General features: G+C 44.1%; 1 protein-coding gene across 2 annotated transcripts in view; it reads left to right on the forward strand.

Annotated features, from left to right (window-relative positions):
• VIT (vitrin) overlaps positions 1 to 18538 on the forward strand; it is a 95667-nt gene extending 77129 nt beyond the window's left edge. For both annotated transcript variants that reach the window (XM_013967552.2, XM_018055118.1), the window contains 4 exons: positions 4334 to 4437; positions 9989 to 10215; positions 12595 to 13108; positions 16513 to 18538. In XM_013967552.2, coding sequence (XP_013823006.2) covers positions 4334 to 4437; positions 9989 to 10215; positions 12595 to 13108; positions 16513 to 16691 — 1024 coding nt within the window. In that variant the 3' untranslated portion in view covers positions 16692 to 18538. The remainder of the gene's footprint in view (positions 1 to 4333; positions 4438 to 9988; positions 10216 to 12594; positions 13109 to 16512) is intronic.

Genomic DNA, 18901 nt, shown 5'->3' on the forward strand with positions numbered 1-18901 from the left:
TGGACTGCAAGGAAATCAAACCAGTCCATCCTAAAGGAAATCAGTCCTGAATATTCATTGGCAGGACTGATGCTGAAGCTCCAATACTTTGGCCACCTGATGTGGCCATTAGAACTGACTCATTAGAAAAGACCCTGATGCTGGGAAAGATTGACGGCAGAAGGAGACGACAGAGGATGAGATGGCTGGATGGCATCAGTGACTCAATGGACATGAGTTTGAGCAAGCTCTGGGAGTTGGTGACAGGGAAGCCTGGCATTCTGCAGTCCATGGGGTTGCAAGGAGTCAGACATGACTGAGCAATTGAACTGAAAGATAATCAGGTTACTCTATTGTAACCTTAAAGTAATGATGCCTTGGAGGAAACAGTTTTGAAAGGTTCTTTCTAAATGGAATATGATTAGCAAATGTGTTTCTACTGCATCAAAATTCATTTGAGAGGCTCACTCCATGTGACTGGGGTGAATCAATAGACTAGGACTTGAACCTAACGGGAACCTTAGGACTGAAAGGGCCTCAGAAGTCCTCTAAAATCCAGAGCTCCCCAATAGGCATTCATTCACCTCACACACTTGCAAGATAGTCCTTTCCTATTGCATGAATTAGTCCTTTCTATGAACAGTCAAATGCTGGCTCCCTGTCATTTCTCTTTATTAGTCTTAACTCCCCTTTCAAACATAAAACAATTTGATGTTTTCTTCTTGCTCTATAAACCTCTTTGTTTATTTTCTTCTCTTACTTTCAAAGGAAATCCTTAATACCCACTGAGGGAAACAATTGTGTTTTCCCTTGATGAGATCTTCTAACAAAATTACAAATTAAAATATTGCTTACATAAAAATATAGTGGCATATCTCTTTGAACTTTTTAAATAATCTTCAGCTCTGAAAAAGGAACCAGGTAAAGGTGTAGGGCCACCAGTCCCAAAAAAGGACATATACACCCATGCATTCTGATACTGAGAGTGGTCAGAGTCTGCAGGTTAGAGACTTATCATTCATTACTATAATTTAATTACATTACATTTTAACAAAGATTTATTGAGTGTTTACCACACTCTAAGCACTATGCCATTTGCAGGGCATACTAATGTAAAATTCATCTAAGTGGTTTGATTGCATTTTCCTGTTAGTCCCTTGGTGGATAAGCTCTGTGGTTTTGCTCCTAATGGTAATTTTAGCAATTGGAAAGAGTTTCAGCAGTCCTCTGATCCAACCTTTCAATTCATTAAAAATAAATAAATAACCGTGATAGAGATTCTGTTCTTTGGGACTTTACCAGCTAGTGAGGGAGGTGATATTTTTAACAGAAACAACATTAAATAAAATGAAAAGCATCTATTCATTGGGTATATGAATAGCTCATCTGTCTGCTTCTGAAGATAGATTCATCTACCTCCATGATGTAACAGGGGGAGAGAGTGATGAGTGTGGGGCTCAGAGGCGGGTGTTCACTTCTACCCAGGATGGTCTAAGAGAGGAAAGGACATTTGAGATTCCTCCCTCCTTCCCTCCTTTCCATAATTCTCTATTACCCCCTGTATGCTAAGCACCAGGGAGAGGAAATATTGGAACATAGCGCTTGTTCTCAAATAGGTTATAGTCAACCTTCATGATCTGTGTGTTCCATATCTGCAAATTCACCTACTTGCTAAAATGTACCTGTATCTCCAAAATCTATATTCCTGGTACTTTCACAGTCGTTTGTGGATGTGCATTGAGAAGGAAGGAGACATACAACAGCCCCAGCTGAGGTCAAACAAGGCAATGCTCTGCCTTGTTTCAATTCGTGCTGTAAACAAGTGTCCTTTTCACAGTCTACTTAGCAGCACATTTTCCAGCTATTCATTGATGATTTCACAATTTTAATGGCCCCAAGTGTAGCACTGAAGTGCTATCCAGTGTTCTAAGCACAAGAAGGCTGTGACGTGCTTAAGGAGAAACCGCAAGTGTTAGATAAATTTCCTTCAGGCAACCTATGCTGTCGGTCATGAGTTCAATGTTAATGAGTTGATGATCCAATATATTCAGGGAAAAAAAGAAAAAGGAAATTCATGTATCTGTATGTGAATCTGCTCCAGAAACTGCTAAAATAACTAATGGAAAAGTGGCTGAACTTACGAATTCATGAAATGATGACTACTTTTTTTTTTTAAGTACGGTGGATAGCCATTATGAAGCTGAGAGCTAAAACAAATCTACACAGCAAGACCCAGGGTCAGGTTTAAAACGTTAAACCCTTTCAGCTAGTGTTTCATGATACAGAAAATGTGCATATAATTAATTATTGTAAGAAACATATATTAAATTGGGTACCTTGAAACAGAAACATACATAAAACAAGTTTATATCCTGACCTATTGATGAAAATATGACCAGAGGACCACAGGAATCCAACCCCCTATTTTCCCTAGGAACAATGGCTCAGAGACCTACTAATGTGATGTTTGCAACAACTTTATAGAACATAACAACTGTAGATAACAAGGCTTGACAGTAGACGTAGTATGGGAAATGGGTGATCAATCACTCTACAAAATTATCAACATTCAGCCTTATGAACAGGGTTCTGGGGGATCACTATAGATATGACTAGGTGATTAGCTTCTACATTTAATCTTTTTTCTGTGAAAACTTAAGAACAATCTATATTTTTGCTTTCGAAATTATTTGTCTATGAGCAACAGAATTTATGGTCAGCTATGATTTCTTCACAATTGTCAGACACACTCAGGAAATCTTTCAAAATGAGAAAAATCTAGTCCCCCAATCATTTTTGTATGTAATTAGAGTTCTATGAGTTAAAATTTTTATAGTTAATGGGGTATCTAGAACATTATGTTTGGTAGACAAATACATAGTTATTATTGTCAATATCAATTTTGCAGTTTTCGGTTTTGTAGCTAATAATACTTTGTTGTTGTTTTATTTTTTTTTTTTCCAGCCCCTGAAAAGTTCATATTCTTTGGTTACCAAGGGTAGATCCAGGCTTTGGGGACTCTGAAGCTTATATAGTTTGGGGATTCTTTTTGGAAAAAGAACCCAATATTACAAATATGAAGAGGTATCATTAGCATGCAGGTTAATCCACCTCTGACAGGCTCTTAGCACCTGTGGGGTGAGACATCCTCTGGACAGTCCACTGTGGCAGAGGAAGACCAGGTAAGAGGCTGTAGGAATAGTTCAGGAAAAAGAAGATCGAAGTCCAAACTTGAGTGGGCGGGGTAGTGAAAGGATGCGAGAGTCACAAGAGATATTTGAGAGGTTGATCTGGCAGGACCTGGTATTTGATGAGGACATTATCCGAGGGTATCAACAATGCATACTGTGGGGACGAGCTGATGAGTCAGAAGAAGGACTGCAGAAGGGGATGTGGGATGTGGAGTTCAGGGCCCCGCGTGACCTTAAAGGTCGCACCTTTGTGAGGTCCTGCCAGTGACTGACTCTCAGTGCTTCGGGAGATGTGATTTCATCATGCATCCCCACTTCATCCTGGGTGTGACACCATGCATCCCCACTTCATCCTGGGTGTGACCACACACATCCATCCCACAGAGGCTGGCCGCGTCCCTGCCGGCACATAGTCTGCGTGATCATGAAAGATTCCATGCTCCCTCCCTGCTCAGCTGCTCCCAAGCCTGTTACCTAAGGAAAAAGACTCCTTTCTAGAGAAGGGCTCTCCTTCTGTTTCTCCACTGAATTCACTCTAACTCCTCTCCAACTAACCTTTTTCAGGCTTTAGTAAAATAGATGTTGACCTTCCATGTAAGATTTGAATATTCTCACTAAGTCACAGGAGTCGCAGAATGAGAAAGACAAAACCATGGGTTCTCCTTGACACAACCGTTAACATGCAGTTCCAGTGCTTGGGTACCGGGGTGGGGTGAGGGGGAAGGGGCTATCAGCCGAGACTCTCTTCCTGGATAGGAGGGTCTGGGGCAGCCTGGGTACATCCTGACACTTACAAAATCCCACTTGACAACAGTCCTGCTCTTTAGCAACATGAACGTGATGATCTTTATTTTTATCTCGATGAGGAAATTGAGGCCCAGAGAAGTCAGATGACTTCTCAAGGTCACGAAACTAGGCAACAGCACAGTCAAAACCAGAACCCACACCTCATGAGCCCTGAAATGAATCAGTTTTTTCTACACACCCTGCCGAGGACCCAGTCCTCCCATCTCACCAACAGTTCTTTGGGGTATTGTATAACACCAGCTTAAGGTTTTGAAGCAGCTTCCATTCTATTTGTATATAAAACAACTCTGATTTCTGCTTTGCTCCAAGGGTAATAATTTTCCCGCTAATTTTTACTTCTTGTTCTGAATCTTCAGAGACAATCCTGCTACCCAATTTAATCTCAAGACTCACATGAATTCCCAGGATGTGAAGGCAGCCATAGAGAAGATTTCTCAGAGAGGAGGGTTGTCTAATGCAGGTACATGTCTAATGTCTGTCTAATGTCTAATCCGGATTCAGATCATTTTGCTACTATGGTTCTCCTTCTATGTGGTTGTCTGCTAGCATCCTAGATAGAAAAAGGAAAAATCCAAACAATCCATTAGGAAATGACTCACAGAATATCTGTATCTTTCCTAAAGTATTACTGTGGACTGGGGGCAAAGATCATTATTGCACACATGCTGGAGAGTTCTTAGCAGGCCTGTTTCCTCGGGATGGCAGTTTTCTTTAGGACAAGCAGGACTCCTGTGACGACTACCATGACAGGTCTACAAGTCGTCAACAATTTTTTTGTTTTGTAAAAAAGAAATTTTTAATAAAAATAAAATTCGGGCTTCCCTGGTGGCTCAGTGGCAAAGAATGTGCCTTCCAATGCAGGAGACATGGGTTGAGTCCACATGCTGTGGGACAGCTGAGCCTGTGCCTAGAGCCCACGCTCTGCAACAAGAGAACCCACTACAGTGAGGAGCCTGAGCACCACTAGAGAATAGCCCATGCAGCAACGAAGACTCAGCACAGCCAAATAATAAATAAACAAGTAAAATTTAAAAATAACTAACATTTGTAACTGGCTCCATTCAGGAAGCTTCACAGTGCTCCTTGGGAATCTTCCTCTAATCAGCTCCTGTTACAGTGATAACTGTGCAGAGACATGGTCTTTGTTTCCAGCTGTGTCTCCTGTGATATCTGGTGAGGAAGATTCCCTGGAGAAAGGAATGGCTAACCACTCCAGCATTCTTGCCTGGAGAATTCCATGGACAGAGGAGCCTGGTGGGCTACAGTCTGCCTTTGGGGCCCTGGGAGGACTGCCCACTCCGCGGGGACCCTGTCTGCACCATCACAATCCAGGGAAATGGAGATGTGAGCCACGTTGCTTGGCATGGAATGTGCACAGGAAATACAGCTATCTGCGGAGGAGCATCTTCAAAATTACAGTACACCTGATTTATTACTTCCCTCCCCACTTCAATATACATCTATTTCGACCAGTACATTAGATTAGTATCTAGCAAATGAAGAGCCTTAGATCTCCGAACAATTCTAAATAAACACCATTCAAGTCACTTGGATCCAAGACACCAAATTGGATATTGCCTCCTCACAAATATGATAGAGTTGATGTCTGATTTGTTTTCAATTTGATATTTAGAGCACTGAAATTCCAGTAAGGTATCATGAGTAAAACTCTAAAACTTCAGAAGACATTCTATGTCCTTGATGGGATTAGAGAGGGGTCTTAATAAAATTAGTATATGTTTTTTCAGATCAGTTCAGTCGCTCAGTCATGTCCGACTCTTTGCGACCCCATGTATTGCAACACGCCAGGCCTCCTTGTCCAGCACCAACTCCCAGAGTTCACACAGACTCACGTCCATCAAGTCAGTGATGCCATCCAGCCATCTCATTCTCTGTCATCCCCTTCTCCTCCTGCCCCCGATCTCTCCCAGCATCAAAGTCTTTTCCAATGAGTCAACTCTTCACATCAGGTGGCCAAAGTACTGGAGTTTCAGCTTCAGCATCATTCCCTCCAAAGAAATCCCAGGGTTGATCTCCTTCAGAATGGACTGGTTGGATCTCCTTGCAGTCCAAGGGACTCTCAAGAGTCTTCTCCAACACCACAGTTCAAAAGCATCAATTCTTCAGCACTCAGCTTTCTTCACAGTCCAACTCTCGCATCCATACATGACCACTGGAAAAACCATAGCCTTGACTAGATGGACCTTTGTTGGCAAAGTAATATCTCTGCTTTTCAATGTGCTATCTAGGTTGGTCATAACTTTTCTTCCAAGGAGTAAGCGTCTTTTAATTTCATGGCTGCAATCACCATCTGCAGTGATTTTGGAGCCCCCAAAAATAAAGTCTGACACTGTTTCCACTGTTTCCCCATCTATTTCCTGTTTCCCCATCTATTTCCCATGAAGTGATGGGACCAGATGCCATGATCTTCGTTTTCTGAATGTTGAGCTTTAAGCCAACTTTTTCACTCTCCTCTTTCACTTTCATCAAGAGGCTTTTTAGTTCCTCTTCACTTTCTGCCATAAGGGTGGTGTCATCTGCATATCTGAAGTTATTGATATTTCTCCCAGCAATCTTGATTCCAGCATGTGTTTCTTCCAGTCCAGCGTTTCTCATGATGTACTCTACATATAAGTTAAATAAGTAGGGTGACAATATACAGCCTTGACGGACTCCTTTTCCTATTTGGAACTAGTCTGTTGTTCCATGTCCAGTTCTAACTGTTGCTTCCTGACCTGCATACAGGTTTCTCAAGAGGCAGGAAGGTGGCATGGTACTCCCATCTCTTGAAGAATTTTCCACAGTTTATTGTGATCTACACAGTCAAAGGCTTTGGCATAGTCAATAAAGCAGAAATAGATGTTTTTCTGGAACTCTCTTGCTTTTTCGATGATCCAGCGGATGTTGGCAATTTGATCTCTGGTTCCTCTGCCTTTTCTAAAACCAGCTTGAACATCAGGGAGTTCACAGTTCACATATTGCTGAAGCCTGGCTTAGAGAATTTTGAGCATTACTTTACTAGCATGTGAGATGAGTGCAATTGTGCGGTAGTTTGAGCATTCTTTGGCATTGCCTTTCTTTGGGATTGGAATGAAAACTGACCTTTTCCAGTCCTGTGGCCACTGCTGAGTTTTCTAAATTTGCTGGCATATTGAGTGCAGCATTTTCACAGCATCATCTTTCAGGATTTGAAATAGCTCAACTGGAATTCCATCACCTCCACTAGCTTTGTTCATAGTGATGTTTTCTAAGGCCCACTTGACTTTACATTCCAAGATGTCTGGCTCTAGGGGAGTGATCACACCATCGTGATTATCTTGGTCGTGAAGATCTTTTTTGTATAGTTCTTCTGTGTATTGTTGCCACCTCTTCTTAATATCTTCTGCTTCTGTTAGGTCCATACCGTTTCTGTCCTTTATCAAGCCCATCTTTGCATGAAATGTTCCCTTGGTATCTCTAGTTTTCTTGAAGAGATCTCTAGTCTTTCCCATTCTGTTGTTTTCCTCTATTTCTTTGCATTGATCACTGAGGAAGGCTTTCTTATCTCTTCTTGCTATTCTTTGGAACTCTGCTTTCAGATGATTATATTTTTCCTTTTCTCCTTTGCTTTTCGCTTCTCTTCTTTTCACAGCTATTTGTAAGGCCTTCCCAGACAGCCATTTTGCTTTTCTGCATTTCTTTTTCTTGGGGATGGTCTTGCTCCCTCTCTCCTGTATAATGTCATGAACCTCTGTCCATAGTTCATCTGGCACTCTGTCTATCAGAGCAAGTCCCTTAAACCTATTTCTCACTTCCACTGTATAATCATATGGGATTTGATTTATGTCATACCTGAATGCTGTAGTGGTTTTTCCCACTTTCTTCAATTTCAGTCTGAATTTGGCAATAAGAAGTTCCTGATCTGAGCCACAGTCAGCTCCCAGTCTTGTCTTTGCTGACTGTATGGAGTTTCTCCACCTTTGGCTGCAAAGAATGTAACCAGTCTGAATTCAGTGTTGGCCATCTGGTGATGTCCACATGTAGAGTCTTCTCTTGTGTTGTTGGAAGAGGGTATTTGCTATGACCAGTGCATTCTCTTGGCAAAACTCTATTAACCTTTGCCCTGCTTCATTCTGTACTTCAAGGCCAAATTTGCCTGTTACTCCAGATGTTTCATGACATCCTACTTTTGCATTCCAGTCCCCTATAATGAAAAGGACTTCTTTTTGGGGTATTAGTTCTAAAAGGTTCTGTAGGTCTTCACAGAACCATTCAACTTCAGCTTCTTCAGTATTACTGGTTGGGCCATAGACTTGGATTACCACGATATTGAATGGTTTACCTTGGAAACGAACAGAGATTATTCTGTCGTTTTTGAGATTGCATCCAAGAACTGCATTTCAGACTCTTGTTGACTATGATGGCTACTCCATTTCTTCTAGGGTATTCCTGCCCACAGTAGTAGATATAATGGTCATCTGAGTTAAATTCACCCATTCCAGTCCATTTTAGTTTCCTGATTCCTAGAATGTCAACATTCACTCTTACCATCTCCTGTTTGACCACTTCCAATTTGCCTTGATTCATGGACCTAACATTCCAGATTCCTATGCAATATTGCTCTTTACAGCATCCAACCTTGCTTCTATCACCAGTCACATCCACAACTGGGTGTTATTTTTGCTTTGGCTTTATACACAAAATACTGTGTATAAATTCCAGGGATTTGTGGATACTCACCCCTAGTGCCCAAGGGTCCACAGAGGCCAGGTTAAGAGCCCTGCCTTTGGGGTGATCAGTCATCCCAGTTTCCCAAGCGCATATGGGACTTTCAGTGCTAAACCTGGGAAAGTCCCAGAAAACTGGTATAGTTTCTCACCCTTCTTGATTCCAAAAATCTCCTGAGGCCCTAGACAAGTATTAAGTATACGCTTGAGAAAGGCATGCTGGGAAGCTACGTCATCCCTCACAACTGCTGCTCTCTGTTGAGGCAGGCTGTCGTCATGGAAGCCTAGGCCCAGCAGTCTGGAGTGACCTATCCAGGCCCACATGGCCAGTAGAAAGCACAGCCAGGTAGAACACATCTCTCGGTCCTTAGTGGGTGTGGTGCCTTCCAGGCCAGACCTGTGTATCTCTAGTGGAAATGACACAAGATTCCATTGAATCCAGAATACACTCTTCCACACCTGGAGCATCGGGCTCACAGCAAGCCCTCAAAGCCCAAGGAGAAGGCTACCCCACACTTTTGGAAACAGCTCAGGGGCTTAATAAGGTCAGCTCCAGCACCCAGGCAGAGAATGGACACTATTGTCCCCATGAAAAGATTTTCTCACCTGTGTGCTGGTCTCAAAAATTTTTTATTATTTTTAATGTAATTTTTAAAATTGAAGTATTGTTTATCTACAGTATTGTGTTAGGTTCAGGTGTACAGCAAAGTGATTCTTTTTTTTTTCCAGATTATTTTCCATTATGGGTTATTACAAGATATTGAATATTGTTCCCTGTGTTTTACAGTAAATCTTTGGTGTTATCTGTTTTATGTATAGTAATTTGCATCTGTTAATTGAATACTCCTAATTTATTCCCCCCCATTTCTTCCTTGTTAACCATGTGTTTGTTTTCTATGTGAGTCTATTTCTATTTTGTATATAGGGTCACTTTTGTTAATTTTCAGATTCCACAGAAGTGTTATCAAAGAATATGTGTCTTTCTCTGTCAGACTTACTTCACTTAGTATGATAATTTCTAAGTCCATCCATGTTGCTGCAAATGGTATAAAATGTTTTTAAAACAAGAGAAAACTAGAAGTTGAAGCTCAAAATGAAGCTGGGGAGGGAAATGGCTAGTGCTATAGGTTCCATAACATTGTGAATGTACTTAATACCACTGAACTGTACACCCAAAACTAGTTAACATGATTAAAAAAAGAAAACAAACCAACAAGGGAGGGAATGGATATTTTTCTGCACCTCTTTATGCTGCTCTGATCTGTTCCATAATCACTCCAAGCATCAGTTTTCTTTTTCTTCCAGGCCGGGCCATCTCCTTTGTGACCAAGAACTTCTTTTCCAAATTTAATGGAAACAGAGGTGGTGCCCCCAACGTGGCCGTGGTGATGGTGGATGGCTGGCCCACAGACAAGGTGGAGGAGGCCTCAAGGTTTGCGAGAGAGTCAGGAATCAACATTTTCTTCATCACCATTGAAGGTGCCTCTGAAAATGAGAAGCAGTACGTGCTGGAGCCCAACTTTGCAAACAAGGTACGTTTGCAAACAACGTATGCCTTCTACGTAAGGTATGTAAGTGGGAAACCCACCCAGTATAAGAATGCCCTACACTTTGCACAGCTGTAACAACCATCCAGGCTGTGTCTCCTGTGTTTTTCAAATGGATGTTAAGCTCTTTTCTAGGCAGAAGGGCCTCCAGTGAGAGACTAGTGAGTCTGGAACCTGGAGTTACCCTCTCAAAGCAATGCCCAACAACCCACCATGCACCTGGTGAACTGAGGTCTGGCATCAGCACCTTGGGAGGAGCAGGGTCCCCAAAGCCTCACATCAGAGGCTCCCCTGAGTGCCTCTCATAGCCCCAAGGGACCTCAGCTAGGTAGCCCAGCAAGTCTTCACACACGCACACACATGGGTGCACATGTACCACAAGTCAACTAATCTGATAGACAAGAAAAGGAAAGGTACTAAACCACATCAGGGAGTGCAGCCTTTCAAACTCAGCTGCCCCTGAGTTCTGCAGAGATGCCCAGCAGGACATGGAGGCAGAACAGATGGGAATCTAGACCCATTCCCCCAGTGCAGCTCACTTTGTGTATGCTTTATACGGTAGACCCCACATAAACCTTTCTCCAAAGATAGGACCCTGGGTTTAAAAAGGAAAGGAGGAGGACAGGGTGGGGGATGCCCCCCAGCGTTAGCAGCCTGTTTCCAGGTATACTGGGGCTCAGCTCCCTGCACAGATCCTGCACTTCATCATCATTCTCATCTCCCTTAACTTCTAGGACCCAGTAGTGTTCTTATTTCACTTGCTCCCTTCTCTTTTCCGTCTTGTACCTGAAGCACAGACTTCCTTGGCTCTCTCCTCTGTTCTCACTAGTTTTTCTCCCTCCAGAATCTCTCCCAGGGCCACAGCTTCAGCTTTCACTCACAAGCAGTGACACACTTGTGTGTCTCCCGCTCCGCTTTCTCAGTAGCCCTCTGTTTCAAGCTGACTGACTAGTCTCCACCCAATGACCTGAAGAACCTTAAATCCTACATGCAACATGCCAAGTGCCTCATCTTTCTCACTCAAATTCCTTCTTCCTCTGGACTGTGCATTGGCCCCACAGCCGTCCCAGACACCCGGAGTTACCTCGGAGCAACTTGTCAGCTCCCAAGTCATGTAGCTCACATCTGCCCCGTCTTTCCCATGCCCAGTGCCACCTCCCTGGTTCAAGCGAGTATTGACACATCTCTTCTGTCTCCCTTCTGGATCTCCCCAGTTTAGATTTCACAATGCATCTCATGCTTTTTCCCAGTCCCACAGGGTCCTTGCTCCGAATCCTTCTCCATTCGCTGTTACTCCTGAGGTCTTCTGGAGGGTGGTCTTAACCCAGCTTCCTAGCTCCAGCCACCCAGTGTCCTGCCCATGCCAGCACCACACTCTCTCCTGTTGTGACTCACTCAGACTGCCTGGTGGGGATCCCCGCCCCCCATCCATTGGCTAGAATTCAATTCAGCCTCGACACCCATCTCATATGGCGCCTAAGCCATGGAAAGTTTTGTGAACCCCATTAGGTTCTTACAAACCAATTAAAGTACATTTCCCAGGACATTTTAAGTCATTTCTTGTTTTCAAATAATGTTTTAATTATATACCTTCATCCACAGCCAGCAGGTCTGTGATTCTCTCTGTGACCTCTGGAGAGGCAGTGGCAAGGGAAATGGTCACTTCCAGGAGCACACCAATCAGGTTGCTCAATGTTTACTTGCAGGCACCTTGAGTTTTTTCTGGAACATGCTTGGGCACAAGTAAACATTCATCTGCCTGGAGGCAGGGTTATCCAGGGGACAGAGCTGGGGTTCTGAGGGCAGAGAGATTTGAGTTGTGACCTCAAGGATGTCACTTCACAACTGGCCCTCAGTTTGTTCCTTCATGACAAGTGTGTTAGAATTTCACCCTGTAGGGTTAAGGTGGGCAGGGGGTGGGTAGTGAAATGATGTTAAGAACATCTAGTTGGGTGCCGGACACAGGTGTGGAACGCCTTCTTGCTGCAGGCAGGCCTGCTCTCTAACCAGCTCTTAAGCTTTGTCTCCTGTGTGCCTTTTGTTTTCCCAATCAGAACAAAAGCTTTCTTTAATCCTCGTGGGTTGGTGCCCACCAATGCTAGCCTTATGACTAGCTGCCAGTACAAACCAAGGGGCCAGGAGGGGCATAAATATGAAGCTGAAACCAGCAATTCCCCTCTCCCTGTGGATTTGCTTGACTGATGGTTCTCCATGAAAGCAGAGACCTGGCTGAGGGTGGGGGAATATGTCAGAGATAACCGGAGGGATGAACCGAGATGGACAGAGGCCTTAGGTGGCAGGTCATGGTGATCCATTGGAGGGTGAGACCCCTGACCTGGCAGGTGGCCTGCCCCTGTCTTCCAGGCTGTGTGCAGAACCAATGGCTTCTACTCACTCACCGTGCAGAACTGGTTCAGCCTCCACAAGACCGTGCAGCCCCTGGTGAAGCGGGTTTGTGACACCGACCGACTGGCCTGCAGCAAGACCTGCTTAAACTCGGCCGACATCGGCTTCGTCATCGATGGCTCCAGCAGTGTGGGGACCAGCAACTTCCGCACGGTCCTCCAGTTTGTGGCCAACCTCAGCAGGGAGTTTGAGATTTCAGACACGGACACGCGGATTGGGGCCATGCAGTACACCTACGAGCAGCGGCTGGAGTTCGGGTTCAATGAGTACAGCACCAAATCTGACGTCCTCAGCGCCATCAAGAGGGTGGGCTACTGGAGTGGAGGGACCAGCACGGGAGCTGCCATCAACTATGCCCTGGAACAGCTCTTCAAGAAGTCCAAGCCCAACAAGAGGAAGCTAATGATTCTCATCACTGACGGGAGGTCCTATGATGATATCCGGATACCAGCCATGCTTGCCCATCACAAGGGTGAGTGAGCTGGTCTTGCTGACTAGTCTGGGGCTGAGCAGACCTCTGGGTCTTGATGGGTTGTCTCTCTGGACACCAGTTTTGTCTAGTACCTAATAAAATGTTCACAACCCTAGGGCATTAGGGTGTAGTTCAACACCACAGGGCCCTCTGGGTAGTGAAGGGTCAGGCAAGGACACGAGGGTAGTTTCCACAGCATCAAGGCCTGCGGACGCTACCCCTCTTCTTTACTTCCCACACTCGGAGGCTGCACACACCAACTCATGATGCATTAAAGAGGAATTTGACTCCTCACTCTAATCTCCATTGAAGACCACAAAATTGTGTTAGAAACTTGAAAATGGATGTTTTAAAACAGAAGTATAATAATATTATATAAGCAATTGCTAACCAGATATTGGAGGTTTGAGGGTGAGACCTCAAAGAAATTTTCATTCAAAATGTTTAAAGAGATGTTTCCATACGAAATTTGGAAGAGGACAACAGAAAGTTTAAAACCATGAAAAATGAGCAAAACATTTTTTTGTATATGTTCAAAAAATCAGTCATATGTAATGCCTTTTGGACAAAATCTATATATATAATCCTTGTTTTGAAAAGTGCCATAAAATACAAGGAAAATACAAACAACCTGAGAAAACCCCTAGTAACAGTAATACTAGTAATGACAATAAAAGTAAAGAGAGTCATCAGTGAACCAAAAACCTGTAGTACGTGCTAGTGAACAAGACTTACCTATTGTGGGGGAAGTTTTCCTGTGTGTGTGTGTGCACACGTGTATGCACATATGTGTGCGTGCACTGAGTCTCTGCCTCCATTTAATTTGGGTTTGTTTGCACGATTTCCCATAATCTTTAAAGCTGCTTTTAATCCTTTCTGAAACAAGGAGGGATATAAAAATAAGCTTTCAGGAACCAATATTTCTGGCTTCTGGAAAAGTAGCCAGACACCAGGTTCAGACAGTCTTCCCAGTGATTTAGCCCATAGGGAGCACTCATAATGGTGGGATGGCAGGTGGCCCACGTGCCAGCAGTCACAAGGCCCCTTAGACTGTCAGCAGAGTGAAAATGGTTTACGGTTCAGAAGCAAACTGCCCAAAGTTCCAGAGTGAGTGAGCAGAGCCAGGTGGGGCAACTCTTGATGACAAGCCCAAGATCGCCAGTCCCCAGCTTGCATTCAGCTCCTCTTACTCATTTTTCTCAATGCCTCTTCTTGAGCCTCCCCCAGAGGGTGTCCTTGACTGACTGGTCAGGAGAAAGTGAAGACCTAGGATGATGTCCCAGGCACCATCAGGGCTATCATGCTCTGGGTATCTTTAAACAACAAGGACCAACAGATGACATGTAAGCCATGAGCACTGGGTGTCCTGAGGGTATCCAAGCCAAGGCTAGGGGACCATCTATCAGAATTGCCAGTAGAAAGTTCTCTGCAGTAAGGTTGGACTGCAGGATGTGAAAAGCTAGATCTCTAATACTGGTCTTGTTGTCTTTACTTGGGCCAGGGGTGGGAGAGGGCAGCCCTTCCATCTTTGAACAGAAAGGAGATCTTAGTGGGTCTAAGCCCTGTTCTGCAGCTAAACTCTTCCTGTGACCACTTGGCAGCATTTTTAAAGCCCAACCCTGACTTTTCCCAATGTAGATAATTTTCAGACAAAAGACACTGGAAAGGTGAGAAAAGGACCTGGCAGCTTAATGAGCCACAGTAGGAGACCAGCTTAGCCCAGAACCACCTGTGGTGTGGACGGCGCTCCCATCAGCAGGAAAGGAACCCAGAAGATGCTAGAGAAAGCCGTGGCCCTGAGGATGGTGGGGAGGTGGGGGAATGGAGCCTGGGCAGAAGCCCCTCCCCAGACTCTGCCCGCCATCTCATAGCCATCTTGCTTATCTCATCCTGGTCAGCCTGGAGAGGGCATGGGAATAGGTCAGCACCTGCCCACTAGCTGCCTCAGTCAAGAACCACACTCTGGGCAGTCTGCCGCACCACTAAGGACAGATGCCTGCTCTCTGAATTCCTCTTCTCCCTGAGGCATCTCAGTCCACGGTTGCAGCCCAAATCCTTTAATCCTACTATATTCCCCTTTGTATCTAGACATACTCCAGTCCCTCCCTTCCTAAAGAGGGAAATAATTCCCTTTGACCCCATGTTCTGGCTCCAGTTACCACCTGCCTCCTCTTTACAGCCACACGCCTACTGCCTCGCATCTTCATTTCTCTTTCAATCTCAGCTCACAGCAATTCACTTGGTTTCTTTGGCTTTGACTTCCTGGACACTTCTCCCTACAAGCTACGGCATCTTGTTTATGTCTCTTCTGAATTCAGTGGATACCTTTTCCCTTTCATCTCCAATGATCCCCCTGCAGCAGTCAGTGCTGTTAGCTCCTCCCTATATCTGTAAACACTTACTTTTCTGTGGGATGGAGCAGATGCTGGGTCGCCAGATCTCCAGGTCCTTGTACAAGTTTTCCTGCTCTGGAAATCCTCGCAGTTGGAGCCTATGGCTTATAAAGTCACCCTCAAGCCAAAAGTGATTCAGCTCCACTGGTTTTGTTTTGTTTTGTTTTTTGGCCAAGGTTTGCAGCAAAGAGAGGGCTTATCTACAAGGCAGGCGGAAGAACCAGTCACAAGTCTACCTCCCCAAAGGCAAGGGGCTCAGGGCTTTGCAGGAGAGCAAACAAAGGAGTGCAGCATCTGAGCTGTGGGGAGGAAAAGATATGGAATTGCTCTGTGCAGGCGTAACTAAGCTACAGGCCTCTGCATGTGTTCTAAAGGCCACTAAGTGGGCATTCACGCATGCCAGGTTGGGGGGTCAGTGGTCCTATCCAGTCTTAACCAGCTCAGCTGAACTAGACACAGCTGAGTCTCAGCTCAGCTGACTCCAAGTTTCTGGAGAACAACTCAAGCAAACATCTTATTGTTGAGGCTACGAGCCACTATGCAGGACATAAAACAATCTTGATTAGTGAAGGCAGGTGGATTTGACTACCCATCGTTTCACTTACATTTAAAAGATCTTGAACAGGTTTTTGAGGCAGTTAAGACTCAGCTTTGCATGACTTTACACACAGAGCAGGTGTGTGGCATGGGGTATAATCTACAGGGCACCCAAGTTTTGCTTGTCCCAGATATCATTCCCTTGCTGCTCCTCATGAAATTCTTATCATGGGTTGACTCCATTCTTCTGTTTTGTTGTTTTTTTCTCCAAACGATGGTAAATCCCTGCGAGAGAACAACTGTATCAATTTCACTGCTGCTGGCGCGCAGCACATGTTCATGCTTGGGGCACATTTCTGATTCTGGATTTGGTTGCATTCAAGCACAATGGCCAACAGAGTGGCAGGAAGGCAAGGGTGGATGTCCGCACTTTTCCTTGGGGACATTCACTTCATCCACCCTTTGTCCCCACAGGCGTGATCACCTATGCCATAGGTGTGGCGTGGGCTGCCCAGGACGAGCTGGACATCATCGCCACTCACCCTGCCAGGGACCACGCCTTCTTCGTGGACGAATTTGACAACCTCTACAAAGTGGTCCCCAAGGTCATTCAGAACATCTGCACAGAGTTCAACTCACAGCCTCGGAACTGAGTTCAGAGCAGGCCGAGCACCAGCAAAAGCTGCTCTCCCGACTGGCACTGGGATGACCCCCAATACTTTACGGCACACGTGGGACAGCCAGGAAGGCAGGGCTTGCAAACCACGTCTTGTTATTTTTCTTTGCCAGGGTGGTTTTTCATACTTGGAGTTAGAAAGATGATCATTAATTTGTAGGATGAGCCAAAAAGATACCTTGCTTTGGGAATGCTGGGGATTTTATATTTTGAGAATTGTTTTTAAAATAAATATTGAGAATAGAACAAAGCACTTACAACAGGCTTACCTAGAGCTTTTGTGAGATTTTTAACATCTTTGTCTCCAGTCAGAAATCTGTTAACTCTCCACAAGTTTCATTTTTGTCACGACAATATAGGAGTTGGTTAGTTAAATGTTTGAAAGGATTTCATGCAATCACTCTGTGTTCTGGGGAGTGGTCACAGGGTTGTGGCAGGGCCCCCTCTATTCATGCCCCAGAGCACCTGCCCTGTGCCCTCTCCTGGCTCAAGGTGACAGCACACCCACACGGGTGCAGGGACAGTGTGGCACAGCACGGCTGCTCCTGGTTTACCTTCATCTTCTCTCTAATGGGAATCACTGTGTTCCTTCAGTCTATGGGGTAGCTGGGGAATGGCCCTCGAGGACCACACTGACCTGACTTCTTGTTTTTATTGGAGTATAATTGCTTTACAATGCTGTGCTGGTTTCTGCTGTACAACTAAGTGAATCTGCTATATGTATACATAAATGCCCTCCATCTTGAGCCTCCCACCCTTCTAGTGACCTGGCTTTAGAAGCAGTGCATCAGGCTGGTACAGCCGCTCTCAGCCCAAGCTGCTTGTTAGAATCGTTTTAGAGTAAAATGCTCATTCCAGGTCCCATCCCAATCTATGAAAGCTGAGTCTTTGGGACAGACGCCGGATCATCGGCAGGTCTAACGAGCTCTCTGATGATACTGAGGATGTGCTGCCAGGATGGAGAACTATGAGCTGCCTCGGAGGGTCAGTGTTAGAGCTGTTACCTGGGAGAGTCCCTGTTTATATGCCTGCTGTTCTGGGTCCCATTTAGTTTAATATCCATTTTGGATATTTCATTTGTTAACTAGATGCTACTATTAATAATTCCATTCAAATAAGCTGGCCTGGGTTTGATTGAACCCCACTTTTTACTTTGAAGACTTATTCATTAGGATATGAAATTACATACATGATAGGGAGCATTCAGAAGCATTCTAAATAGCTATACCCTACTTGACAAGTTATATTCTGTAAAAATGTATTTTGGAGAATGGTACTCTGAATATAGGCTAAAAGATAGTACCTGTATTAATACTTGGGGCAAAATATTTATGTAAGAAATTTTCAATCAAAAATAGTATCCATTTAGTAGAATTTATGTAGAATTTACCAATCTCTCGATACCTGAGGGGTTATTGGCAATTAAAAATGTTGTGGTCTACTAAGAAAGGTGTCAATGATTTCAAATTTATTAACCATAAATTTTACTTCAAAAGCAATTGCAAACAGATTTGTTCAAAAACTTCAAAATGTGACAACTAGCTTCAAAAAGGAAATTCTTCATTAAGATACTAGTGACAGATTTAGCTAGGAAACTAATTACAGGACATAAGTACTAGGGGTGACTATTCTGCCTATTATTTTGAATGTGCTGGTAATTGATATAAAGTTTTTTCCAATGTTGCTTCAATGTACACAAGTTAATTTTTTTAAGAAAAGTCTTATTTTGGAAAACAGCTTTGGAATATAATTATTTTAGAGGCTTTAATATGAAAACCAATTTGTCATCAATAAGTAAATATTTCCAAAAATGATATAACTTAATTATTTTGTTGTTCTCTTTCATTTACTGTACCAGTTTGAAAAATAAGTTATACGGTCACCCTAGCTATAGGTATCATAATTTTGAAGATAAATGAAATCTCTTCATACATGTCCATTGTTGATATGTTATCACATACTTGAGTATATGCTGTGTGGAACACCAGAAATGAGGTTGTTGAGGCCCTCAGAGGTCACAGGGTTGTTAGAATTGCCCATGTGGATATTCAAGTCTCGAGAGATGTGACGGTGTCAAGATGGAGAGAGAAGCAGTGAGCCAAGCTCACATGTGCCCAGGGAGGGCAGAGGAGCCCTGGAGGTTGGGAGAGGACCACAGTGACAAGGCAGGAGGGCTGAAGCCAGATT

This window comes from Capra hircus, chromosome 11 (assembly GCF_001704415.2).
Source record: "Capra hircus breed San Clemente chromosome 11, ASM170441v1, whole genome shotgun sequence".
Classification (NCBI taxonomy): Eukaryota; Metazoa; Chordata; class Mammalia; order Artiodactyla; family Bovidae; genus Capra; species Capra hircus.